At 33.8% G+C, this 13947-nt stretch overlaps 2 protein-coding genes across 2 annotated transcripts; one reads left to right on the top strand and one right to left on the bottom strand.

Moving 5' to 3' along the window:
• The first annotated feature begins 2612 nt into the window (after positions 1 to 2612).
• On the top strand, positions 2613 to 3923 carry LOC140981287 (uncharacterized). The gene is made up of 4 exons (XM_073447649.1): positions 2613 to 2890; positions 2976 to 3210; positions 3327 to 3488; positions 3696 to 3923. The coding sequence occupies exons 1-3, from the start codon at positions 2766 to 2768 to the stop codon at positions 3462 to 3464; spliced, it is 498 nt and encodes a 165-aa protein (XP_073303750.1). The 5' UTR covers positions 2613 to 2765; the 3' UTR covers positions 3465 to 3488; positions 3696 to 3923.
• A 512-nt stretch (positions 3924 to 4435) lies between these two features.
• On the bottom strand, positions 4436 to 6186 carry LOC140981289 (uncharacterized). The gene is made up of 5 exons (XM_073447650.1): positions 6019 to 6186; positions 5758 to 5852; positions 5170 to 5311; positions 4799 to 4838; positions 4436 to 4639 (listed from the first exon to the last, which is right to left on the bottom strand). Exons 1-5 carry the CDS (start codon positions 6133 to 6135, stop codon positions 4569 to 4571), a joined length of 465 nt encoding a protein of 154 aa, XP_073303751.1. The 5' UTR covers positions 6136 to 6186; the 3' UTR covers positions 4436 to 4568.
• Between the last annotated feature and the right edge of the window lie 7761 nt (positions 6187 to 13947).

The raw sequence follows: 13947 nt of genomic DNA, 5'->3' as shown, positions 1-13947 counted from the left end.
AAATGAGGGAGGGTGTATACACTAAATTTTAATACAAACTAGTATCTATATGTGCGTTTTAGAGTATTATTTTATTGTAACACAAAAACACCTGTGAGACGGTATCACATGTCAATTTTGTGAAACGAATATTCTATATGGGCCAACCACGAAAAAATATTAATTTTTATGTCAAATATTGACATGATTGATCCGTCTCATGAATAAAGATCCGGTGAAACCGTCTTATGAAAGACACACTCTTATGTAATTAATGATTAAAATTAGTAAGCATAAATGTTTAAATAATTACTTAAAATAAAAATCAACTAAATTGATTAAATCATACAATTAAATTTTTCTTTTTACAAATTCTAAAGAACATTAAACCAAAGTGGAAATTTAATTAAACTAGTTTTTCACCCGTGCGATGCACGGACAATTATTTTATCTAATTAATTATTAAAATTAGTATGTATGATAATTTGTTTACTTTCTCTATAACTTGACTTTTTATCAAAATGAAATGTTTATTGTTTTCATATACATATAGATCTTAACAATGAAACACTGAATAAAAGAGTCATTTTTGTATTTTGGCTAAAAATTAATATCACACATGTGTTAGACAATCAATGACATAATATGTTTATCAATTATATTGTATTTACATTTAAATTTATGTATTATGTAGAAAACAATAACTGTAACAAAATAAAATGATAAACATGATACAAACTTTTAATGTGGTTTTAATTTCAATAAATAATTTAAATTAAAATACAAAGAAACTAAATGGATTATAGATCATACAATTAGAAAACAAAATAAATTACAAATTTTGAAAAACTTCTTTAAATACAACAGTTGTGGTTGAATTTTTCAGGTTGCTATCACTGTCGCATATCAAAATTTTTAGATCCTTAAGATTCGTAACTCTGGATACAACAACGTACAACTGACCATGACTAAAAACAGGGTTCTTCCAAAAAAGTCCTACATGAGACAATGATTGTCCCTGACTTTTGTTGATTGTCATTGCATATGATACAATCAAAGAATACTGTCTTCGTTGAAATTTAAAAGGAAGCCTTAGATCAGAAGGCATCAATGACCTTCTTGGAATAAACACTTTATGACCTGAATTACTTCCAGTAAGAATTTTTCCTTCCAAAACATGGTTTTCGAGTTTTGTCACAATCAATCTAGTGTCATTGCATAATCTAAGAGAATGATCTATGTTGGAGATAAAGTACTTTATTTAATTAAAAGAAATCATATCATTTGTAATATCACTTAACGTAGATATTGATGTTGGAATCAGCATCTTGACTGAACCATGAAAACTAAATTGTTGAGATACTCTGGCTCTCAAATCCATATTTTCTGTTTAAATATTTATAATAAAAATTAATTAAAATAAATTGAACTAATTCTAAAAGAAACATTTATAATGATAACTCACAAGATAAATGTATTAAAGTATTAAAAAAATAGTAATTGATATTTAATATAAATTTATTTAACAGATATTATTAACAATAGCCTACTATACAACTCCATAATCAATTTTGGCCTTAAAGTAATTTAACTAACAAAATTTGCCTGTTGAGAATGTCAAATTCCATACATACATTTTAATTCTAAATATGTTAATTAACAATTTTTCTTTGTTTATATTATTTTACATGAATAAAAAATAATAAAAATGGTAGTTTATATTAAATTTACATACGATTATTTTTTAATCATCTATAATAATTCAGAAATTGTTGGTCTAAGATTAAAGTTAATATATTGAAGAAAAAAATGATTTTATACTATCATTGAAATAAATATATTAGATATCAAAAATAAAATCAATTTAAAAATTAGTTCATCTAAAATATAGATAAATTTTTTTAATTGTAATAATTTTACATCTATATATATGTGTCATTAATTTTAAATTAATAAAATGATTTCAACGGAGCACAATTTTGAAACATGTTTCAAATTTTCAGAATTAATATTTAAATTTTGAATAAAAATTTGAATTTAGTTTATAATTCCCAGAATGAAATTTAATTTCTAGATTTGAAATTTGAAATGTAATTTAATTTGGTTGTAATTCCTAGAAGAGATTCAATTTTCAAGCAATTATTCACACAAATATTAACATACAATTTTAATAATGAATTAAATATATTTAGACATTTATTATAATATATTACCACATTTTTCGTTTATTTCCTTTTTTAGGAACTTACTATATTTAGCAACAACTCTGCTTTTATATATATATATATATATAGATATCATAATCGATTAATATATTTAAAAATATTTTTTATTTTCAAGAATTATCGTGATAAAATTTGAATTTTAAAAATTTTGAAATATATTTTTAACATAATACGTGAATGCATTAACATTAATAATTATTTCTTTTTACAGTATATATATGGCTACAGACAACTCAGTTTATAGTTTTAATATAAAGAATGTTTGTAGTTTGTACAAGGTGGGGATTATGTTCGAGGATCATTCTCTCCTCACTGCCCCCACCCACCACCCGCCGCCGCGGCCTCTTTCGGTCTTTCTCCTTGCCGTCCTCCACACATCACCGCCGAACGCTTCATCGGCATAAACGACTCTCTCCTCCGGTCCTCTAACCAAAAACCACCGATTTTAAATTTTGTTTTGGTCCCATAGACTGAGTTAACTTCTGTTTCTCCGCCTCAAGATTGAGGCTTTTCCCACTATCTCTGTACCGCCGCAGTTACTGCACATCTTCAGTTCCATAAATGTTGGAGTATGCCTTCACTAGTCAGTCCCATTTTAGGTTCCATTCAAATCCATCAAAAGTAACTCGGATGGATAATTCTTCCTTTAATTTCAGCGTTTCAATTGTGCATATGCCAAAAAGAAGGTAAATCTTTCTCGCTCCTCTTTACAGTTAAATCGATGTGTTTTTTGTTTATAAATATAGATTGTCTTCTTTATTAGTATTACAGTCGTGATTTTTATGACTTGCATAAAGAACTGGTTCCTTATCCTGAGGCTTGGTCATGGCAAAATGCTGTTATTGAAGAGAGAAAATCATTGAGCGTCGAGGGTAAAGATTTGGCTGATACTTTGATCATTTTGCATCACAAGCCTGTATACACATTGGGTGCTGGTAGCATGGAAGAGTACTTGAATTTTGATGTAAATAAAATACATCTTTTGATGTGTAACGAACCGACCGAGGTAGTGAAGTTACATATCATGGCCCTGGTCAGGTTTATGACACTCAAATTTCTGTTGGGAAAATTACATAGCATAAAATTGATGTTCATGTACACTAATGTTCTGTTCAATTCTAGTTGTATTGTAGCTGGTCGTGTACCCCATACTCAATCTCCATTACCACATCAAGGATACTCATTGGTACCTTAGGAAACTTGAAGAAGTTATCATCCGTGCTCTTTCCTCGACGTTATCTATCGAAGCTTCACGAATAGAGGGCTTAACTGGTGTTTGGGTTGGTAAGTCTGAAAATCTCTTTTGCCTGGAACAGTCTCTCTGCTACTCATGATTCAGAATTCCTTTAAATAAATTGTCCTGCTCTCTAATTCCTATGCGACCTTCCTAGCATTCTTGGATCTTGATAACTTGAAATCTTATAAATCCATTTTGTGTTCTGTCATATCTGTGTAGTGCTTAGTAATTTTAACTCCTTTTGAGTCCTTCAGGGAACCAGAAATTAGCAGCCATTGGTGTAAAAGTATCAAAATGGATAGCATATCATTGCGTGGCGTTGAATGTCACCACAGATTTAAAACCCTTTGAGCAGATAGTTCCATGTGGGATCAGGGATCGTTAAGTTGGAAGCATAAAGGCGCTGCTACGTGAAATTTTTTTATATCAAGTAAATCGACAAGAGCTTAATCACGCTACTGATGATTCAGAATTGATTGATGCCACTCATAAATTGCTGATTGAGAAATTTTGTGAAGTTTTCCAAGTTGATATCCCGAATAAACATGTTCAATTAGGACTCTCTCGAGAGAACAACTGTCTGACTTAACTTGATGAATAGTCGACTCGCCAAATATTCAATCAGAATTTATATGCACAATAGTCACTCTAATCCTTTCTTTCTTCAATTGACATGGTTCAAGGCATCATGATATTGGATAGAATCCAAAATCTTGTTATCTGTCTTTCTATATTCCTGGATGCTTGTCTTGGAAGAATGATCTTGAGATTTTGAAAGTTTCGATAATGTTAAATTGTCATAAGAATACAATTAATAAATAGAGTTTGTACATTGGTTTCTTTCCTTATATTATGTTTATGTTATGGATTGTATCGTTTCGTCTTCACCACTTGCAATAGTCCAATAGTGTTTCGTTTTCCACCCCAACTTCTAATTGAGAACAAATGATTGTTGCACCAGAAGCTATGATCAATATTATACCAATTCGTGCTCCATATTTAAACACAATTAAGACAGTATCAACTGACCTTCAAGTTGGCAATGATCAAACACAAATTTTTTGGATCTTGAAAAGCAATGAGTAACAAACTTTCATGTTTCGAACTCTGGAAAACATTTCCAGAGCTCAGATGTCTTGGACAATTGCTGAGAATAGCAACTGGTTGAGATCGATAGAGTCCGGCTCGTCCACACCCTCTACAAAACCGAAATTGTTTTGAAGTATGTAAGCAGTGAGCTCAAATGGCTATATAAGTAAGTTGTTATCTGACTTTGTTGCCGCATAGACTTAACTAAGCAGAGCAACTTAAGTCTTTATATCAACATTTACATTATAAAATTCAATCAAAATATCACCTGTTTTAGATCTGACTTGAACAGTCCATTCGTCAATAATCTGTACATCATAGACAAAAGCTTTACACAACAGCCACACTCATTCAAAAAACTGTTCGAGAAATAACCACCAAGAAAGTCAAAATGTGTAGCGACTCTACCAGACATGACCATAGTAGAATACTTCATGCCATGACACTTGCAAAAACAAAACCTCGCCCCTTAAATACTGGTTGCTTGCTGGCATATGATGCAAAACTTTATGCAACACATGGAAAACGCAACCAGTAGACACTCGAACATTATTCCCTTCATCTCAAGGGAAAGAGCAAATGAATGATGGGAAGGCTTCTTAACAACAGTAGTTCAGATCAAGATAATCAACACAGAACCTGGTTGAAGTTATCATAAGAGAGATCATCAGCATCACACGCCACGGGAACACCTGCAGAAGCTTGCAACCTCTGCAGAAGTGTCTTGTTCCCCACCAAGACTGTTCTAGCTTTATCAATCAGATCCTGCAGGTTTAAAAGACTGAAAAATGTTCGAATACTACAAGTGGGATCACTTAAAATCAATAAACTATTTACTTGAATCATCATGAAATACTAATCATAGCAACTATTTGGGCTTTGTGAAAGAAATAAACATATGGATCTTCGAAGAAATACAAGTAGACATAGCTCACAACTCAAAACCGTGAGAAAAAATCAAATGTTGGTTCACAATTTGAACATCTCTGGAGAGTGATCTCAAAATAACTACATTCTATTTACTATTAATTGTTTAGCAACCTATATTTGTCTTCCCATAAATACATAATTTGTAGACAGAAATACAAGGAATTCGATTTGGATTTCCATAAGACAAGTGTGGAATCACTTATACCTTCAATTGCACATTTTATATTTATTAATTAGTATCGATTCTTGTTGAAGAACAACACATAACTTATAGTAATTCAGAATAAGACAACTTACACTTGAGAAGGCGGAAGCACCATACACTGGTCCTTTAGGGATGACATTTCTTCTTCGATTTTTTTCAACCGACCCACAAGATTCATGGGATTAGCCTATCAAATCACACGCCAAAAGGACCCAAGGGGGAAAAAAGAAGAGATAATCAACACCCACGTATTGTGTCGAAACCCAATTCAGAGTTACAAAAATCTAGTCCAAAAAAGTGATGGGAACCACGAGATGAAAAATAAAATAATCAGAGGAAGAGAAATGGAATACATTATGAGGGTAGAGTTGGTGGAATTCTTTCTGGAGCTTATGGTGAACAATGGAGAGGTCGCGGCTGGCTTTGGAAAACAGGCAGAGCAGCCCATCTACTGCTTGGTGACTCTCCATTCCTGCCGTGTCGTCTCCTCTTTGGGGGCGCTTCGAAAATTCGAAAATGGACTCCCAATTTCGTAACTTTGTTTTGAAAAAAATGAATATCGTAATATTTGATTAAAAAATAGACAAAAACTTGTGTAAGACGGTCTCATGGGTCGTATTTTGTGAGACGGGTCTCTTATTTGGATCATCCATGAAAAAGTATTACTTTTTATGCTAAAAGTATTACTTTTTATTGTGAATATCGGTAGGGTTGACCCGTCTCACAGATGATCCGTAAGACGGTCTCGCATGAGACCTACTCTTTTATTTAAAAATGTAATTTACCGTTAAATTAAATTGATATTAGTCCGATCAACATTGAACTCAAAATATAGCTTATTAAACATGTATCGATGCTATTCTCATAATTTTCATTGCTCAAGTTTCATGAAAACTTTACAAATAGAGATCGCAAGGTGTTCCTATCTCTGTGAAGCATATTCGGGTAAGTTAAATGTGTATCGCGAATCGATATTATCGTCCTATCAAATTATGCAACGGATTTAACTGACGAGTTTGGGTTGGATATCCATCCATTGCTGCTTATCACTGTTTGCAATAAAGTTTTAATCGGGACGAGAATTTTGACAATCAATTTTTGCCTAACCTAGATTGGAGTGGCAGTATGGTCCAATTCGTTTTCTTATTTTCAGATTGAAATGCTTTTGATCTTAGAGAGTCGGATGGTAAATTTAAAAGTTTGGTACTATTCGTTTTCGCTAGCTATATATTTAAGGATTGGCCTCACTCTTCTCCCTAGAAAAAGGACTACTGTTAAATACATCCAATGCATCGACCGACAATTACATTACATGCATAAAATAATTAATGCTATGCTATGATAATATATATACATGTATTTTCATAAATAATATTTTGTTTTTTGTCTCTCTCCCAAATATACGATTGTTTCTATATTTTATCACAATTACTTTTATATTTCAAGATGAAACATGTTATATGATGATGTCTGGGTAGATTTGGTGAGCTAAGTGGATAATCTACGGAGCAGAGATGATGTTCTTTCCCTGTGAAGATCTTTGACTCGATGGGATCAGTATGGCTGGCCTGATGGGACGAGCCTAGCCTGGCCTGATGGGATGAGCTCGGGTAGCCTGGCCTGATCGGATGAGCCGTGTGGCCTAGTCTGGAGGGATGAGTACAGGTAGCCTAGCCTGATGGGATGAGCCCAGGTGGACTGATATTCTATAATCTGATGGGATGAGCCCGGGTGGCCTGGCATTTCCTGTCTTGATAGGATGAGCCCCGGTGGCCTTGCCTGTGAATATCTTTGGCAGGGAAAGATGAGCTTGGGTCAGAAAATCAGTGTACACTCAACAAAAAAATGTCAGTGGAGCGTCGAAAAAATTTCCTGTATGGCCACTCTGATGCTTAAGTCACTACAAGGTTCACTAAGTAGAGAGAGAATTTATTGAATGCATTAGAATACAATATATATCACTTTCCCAAATGAGCAAACTTGGGTATTTATAGGGGAGAAGATGACATCGATTATAGTGCATGTACACTGTTCTTGATTAGACATATGCTCACGCCATGTCCACTAACAATTGCCCATGTCATGTTCTTTGACAACTGCCCATGCTCTATCTTATGATAACTGTCCATGTCATGTACTTTGTTAGTAAGCATGGTGACTCATACCGGTGGGTCCATACTGATGATTAAGTGACATGAACCCTATCAGGAGAGAGGACCCTGGTCGAGCTAGATGAGCCCTGGCCGAGCGAGATTGATAGCTAGATTAATCCTAGCCGGGCGAGATGGACCCTGGACGGGCTAGATGAACCCGAGCCGGGTGACCTGAACCCTGGCTAACTGATGATGCCCGGTCTCTACTCAGTTTCCCTGGAGCAACTTGGAATCTGGTCCTAATTTCGGTCATCCTTTCCTGCTTGAGTCCAAGGATGACCAGGGCATCACCACTCGCTCCTTAAATAGTCGGGCTAGAATCATACTTGTTGTCCCGATTAGTCATACTTGGACTCCGTCGAAAAGATAGTAAATTCTTGTTTTCGGATCGACTCCTACAAATAAAAAGGAGCAATTTGAAAAAGGATGGTGGTCTCCCTGTAGATATGGAAGACTTCTCCAATTTGGACAAGACCATTGACCCATTCTTTGATAATGATGATGAGGCGACGGTACTTGTTCAGCTATCGATGAAAGTATTCATTTTCTAATTGTTGAAAAGTAACTGAGGCTTAATGTCTCTCGGACTTTGATAATGTGTTGGGGCCTCATGTCTCTCGGGCTTAGATAAAATGTCAGGAACTCAAGTCCCCGGCCTTTGAATAAGGTGTCGGGTCCTCATGTCTATCAGGCTTAGATAAGGTGTCAGAGCCTCATGTCTCCAGGACTTTGAATAAGGTGTTGATGCCTAATATCTCCCGGGCTTTTAACTTTTCTACTTGTCCTGCTATGTTAGTTTTATTAAAAACCAAATCACTAACCTGAAAATATGAATCTAAATTCATTTACGGTAGAGTGAGATTTCTTATTTGAGTCGAATTAAGTGACCAATATAGTTGTACGCTACTGAGTGCATAGCCAAATGTTCTTCCATGTCAATCTGGAAATAGCTACCGAAATTCGAGCCCGGAAGAGCCATTAGATAAAATCTGAGTGCCGAGTTGGTAGGTCTTATTTCAATGGAAACCGTATCTACATCTATAGATCAGATTTCTCACAGACGAAGCCAATGATGCCTGGATAGATTGTATGAGCTGGGTGGACAATCTACTGAGCAGAGATTATGTTATTTTCCTGTGTAGATTTTTGACTTGATGGGATTAGTATGGCCTGGTCTGATGGGACGATCCTAGCCTGGCCTGATTGGATGAGCCCGGTTAGCCTGGCCTAATCGGATGAGCCAAGGTGGTCTGGTCTGAAGGGACCCGGGTAGTGTAAAGACCCGGAATCTTGCAATAGGAAGACCTATAGGAACTTTCAGCTCATTTTTGGCACAAAATTTTCGAGTTCCATGCAATCATAATCTTAGAAATTTGAATAATCATTTTTCCCTCATTATTGATCATTTATCACCATTGTAATGACTAATTTAAACCACATTAAATCAGCCATTAAACTACCTATATTAAAAGAAAAATAATGATAATTAAGAGGAGGTTAATGACCATGAATAGGTATTTTAAATATGACGTTAATGGTCATGAATAGATGTCATTAAGAGAAGGTTAATCACCATGAATAGTGTTTTTAATATGAGGTTAATGGTTATGAATAAATGTCATTAAGAGAAGGTTAATGATCATGGATAATGACATTTAAGTTGAGATAAATGACATTGAATGGGGTGACCCTTCACCTTACCCTTGGAGGCCTATAAATAGTGGATTTAGTTTAGTGTAAAATGGCACCAAAAATCCTCCCAAATCACTCATAAGTCTCGACCACTTCAAGCAAAGAGGAGAGGTTGCATTCGGCTATTGTAGTGATGTCAAAATGCTGCCCAAATCGTGACGGAGGTGCTACCCAAATGCTGCTCGTGTTCGACCCTAGTTTTACCCAAGTATCGGTTAAGTTCGAATCGTACATTTGAACCAAGGGTAAGTGGCTTTTGTTATGTATTTCCTTGTAACTTAAACATTGTATAAGTATTTCATGACATGCTTGTATGTGTGTCAAACCATTTTCAAAAATGCTATTACATATTTCATAAAATCTCGATCGATGTACAATATGTTCCTTCTATTTCCGATGTTCTTTAATTCTGCTGAGTTCATTCAAAAATTCCGATAAGTGTTGTTTGATACATCTAATTCTGTGGTGCACTGTTATGATTCGAGTGGGATATGGAACGACGATTGTAAATTTATATAGCCCCCATCAGTGGGTATAAAACTGTGTTTTGACCCCATCATTGGGTATAAAACTGTGTTCTGACCCCCATCAGTTGGTATAAACATGTGTTCTGGCCTCACCCCTTAGAAGACTAACATATGGGGGACAATTTGACCATGGATAACGAGATGAATAACAGTGTTTTCGTTTGTTCTGATTCGTCCTGTTTTGAATTGTTTATTAATCTCTGTTTCGCATTTCGATTCTGATTCTGATCTGATATGATATACTACATTTTGAAAATCAGTTTGCAATATGGGTTTTAAATTATATTTATATGTACTTGTGATAATCGATCGGCCCCCGCTTGCTGAGTGTTTCTCAAAACGCTCACCTCTTATATCTCTCTTCAGATAAGAACGGAGATCAAGTAGACGAGGATGAGTAAGACATGCTTCGGGGTTGGTGATGAAGTTTCGAGATATGTAGATTTCTCGCTTGTGTTCTTCTTAAGTTTTGATTCAAGTTGTACAATGCTTCCACATATTTTATTTCGCTTTGGAATTTATCGCTGTAAGACAAGATTATTTTGAGTTAATTATGAAATAGACTGGTTTTGGTTTATACTGAACTACGAGGCTTGTTGTTTGACGATTATGTGATTGTTGAACAACGCCGATGGCGTCTAACCCCGGTCTCTGGGCGTAACAGGTAGCTTGGCCTGATGGGATGAGTCCGGGTGGACTGACCTTCCTTAACCTGGTGGGATGATCCCGGGTGGCCTGGCCTGATATGATTAGCCCAAGTGATCTGGCATGTGAGTATCCTTGACAGGGTAACATGAGCTTGGGTCAGATGACCGACACACTCAATAAGAAAATGTCAGTGGGGCGCCGAAAGGGTTTCTGGTGTGACCACTCTGACGTTTAAGTCAATACAATGTCTACTAAGTAGATAGAGAATTTATTGAATGCACTAAAATGTAATATATATCACTTTTTCAAATGAGCAAAGCTAAGTACTTGTAAGGGAAAAGATAACATTGATTATAATATGTACACTATTTTTTATTAGACATAAGGCCCAAGTCTTGTCTTCTGACGATTGCTGATGCCTTGTCATCTGAAAATTTAACATATATTTTTAACATTGCTTGTCCCTGTCATGGCACGATCATAATTTTGACTTGATTTGTATGTTCACACCTAAATTGTTTTATTTATTTTAAGCATGTTATGTCCCAATTCTTTATTGGGAGAGTTTAAGCATTTAGACAATAGCCTACTTTTGTTTTCCTTTTCTCATTTCAGACGTTGCTTGAACATTTAAAAGTTTTCATATTTTTTCTTGAGCTGGGGAAAGGTATATTAAGTCTTGAATACGATATCTTATTTTAAACTCGAGATTTTAGTTATAAGTTATTCATAGTTTTCATTTTTTGTTTCTTTCATCCATTTCATATTCCCAACAATTTTTGTTTACATTCTTAAAACTACTCTAGGATCATTATATATATTGTACTCTAATCCTAAATATAATATATTAAAATTTTAAAATAAAATTTTCAAACAATTTCTTCATAATTAATAATTTGCCCAATTTCTTTGATACATAAGCTCTTATTACTATAAGGCCAATTCCCTTATTAAATTGTGTGATATTCTCTCGAAAGTTCGGTTTATTATTTTTAAAGCAAAAATTTATGTGAGACGGTCTCAGGGGTCGTATTTTGTGAGACGAATATCTTATTTGGGTCATCCATGAAAAAGTATTACTTTTTACGCTAAGATTATTGCTTTTTATTGTGAATATCGGTAGGGTTGACCCATATCACAGATAAAGATTCGTGAAACCGTCTCATAAGAGACATTAGACCGTGTTCACTAGATTGGATACCGAATTGAAAACTTCTTTTTAAATTTGAGATTTTGATGTTAGATGGGCTACAAAGATTTTTTTTGACTTCTAAGAATAAATAAATATAATATAATATAATTATACAATTTGGATATATTTATGTTTATATAAAAATTAAATCGGTTTAATCCCATACTCAAAATGAACGGTGCGGATGATTTGGGGTTAAAAATTATTCTTTATTGGTTCTTTGTGGGTTGACGGGTTGACCCATAAGATCCAACTATTTCTCCACTGAGAGTCCTTGTTGACTTAGTGTGTGTAGTTTTTGCATACTTAGATAAAAATAAATAAATTAATGAATAATTAATTTTTCATACAAAATATATTTGTAAGTGATACAACCAACATGATAATATTTTAATAATTCGAATAAATAAATGTTACCATTTTTAAGAATTAATTGCTTGTTTGGTTTCCCAACTTTGTTGTCTGGCATATTGATTAAACTATAATATATAAAAGTAGACGTGTTGCGTATGTATAAAATAATATATAAATATTATGAAATTTATATGTCTGATGAATACTTATTTTAAAGTATTTTTACAAAATCATCGAAATATTACTGAAATTGATAGATAAACGTAAGAAAGTTAAAGAATAATATTTTGTATAACGATAAAATCCGCCGTCACTATTTTTCGATGCACACTAAATAAATCTTCGAATTAACACAATAACTTATAATATTTGAAATATTAGCTTGGTATACTGAAATAATAATAAATTTATAGAAAATGTAAGGAAGAATTGAATATTTTCAGTTTTTTTTAATGAAATATATATTAGGTATGGATGTCGACTTGCATGCATTATATAGAGGAAAATATCATAAAAAAAACACATCGCTGTTTCACAAAACTGTGATTGGTTAATGGTTGGAATTTGGCCAACCATTTCCATCATTAATCGCAGGACAAAACGCGTATTTCGACGTGATGTTATACAGGAAAAAAGAAGAAGAAATAATATAAATATGACAAAAATTTGTGTGAAACGATCTCACGGATCGTATTTTATTGTGAATATTGGTAAGGTTGACCCGTCTCATAGATGAAAATTCGTGAAATTGTCAAACAAGAGACCTATTCTATAAATTAAGATTCATAATTAATGTATATATATCACCACCACTACGAAAGAATTTCATGCTATATATTTAATTTTTATGCATACACTAACGGGGAAGTACAGACAAGTAATCTTACGTATACTCGGGGGCACCGAAAATTATAGAAGAGACGTAGCGTAAGCAATTCATAAATTGAAGCATTTAAGTAAAAAAAAAAAATCTATAAAAACGTCTTCTTTTATGTTTGTCCTACTCCTATCATTAATTTATTTTACTTTTTATAAGAAATCCAGTTTAGATTTGGCAAAAATGTTTTTTCTCTAGTTTTATAAAAAAAAAAATAGCATTTTTTTCGATATGGCGCTACAAATAAGTAAATATGTAGGACTGTTTCGCATCGAATGGATAAGCAGCACCAATTTGTGATCCGGCCGAGACTTTTTTTCCTCGTTTGTTCAAGTTATATATATAGTATGCGATAATATTTTTTTGGGATATATTTTGTTAATATTGGGACTTGGACCTAACTCAACCCAAAAAACTAACTCTATAAGGGAGGATTGTCCAAGTTCTTATATACAACTCCCAGAGATTTTATCTAATTGATGTGAGACAACTAACACACCCTCTCACGCTCAGAAATGAACATTTAGAGCATGAAGTTTACAAATGATCCAACTATGAATAGAACGAGTAGCTCAATTATGGGCAGTCCAATACATAAAAGTTGGACATGAGCTCTGATATCATGTTAAAATTGAGATTTGTACCTAACTCAATCCTAAAAAAACTAGTTCGGAGGATTGTTGAAGTCCATTTTTAACAAATAACATATTTGAAATAAAAAGTATGCATTAATATCAGAAAAAATCCCACGAGTTTGACACAGAGAACAATGAATAAATGGTCCAAATTATTAACCAAACTGCCCCACCTATATATCTATTTAAACGCAAAGACAATGA

This window comes from Primulina huaijiensis, chromosome 7, assembly GCF_012295235.1.
Source record: "Primulina huaijiensis isolate GDHJ02 chromosome 7, ASM1229523v2, whole genome shotgun sequence".
Taxonomy (NCBI): domain Eukaryota; kingdom Viridiplantae; phylum Streptophyta; class Magnoliopsida; order Lamiales; family Gesneriaceae; genus Primulina; species Primulina huaijiensis.
The sequence above is the reverse complement of the archived record's forward strand: the minus strand, read 5'-3'. Positions and strand labels throughout refer to the sequence as shown.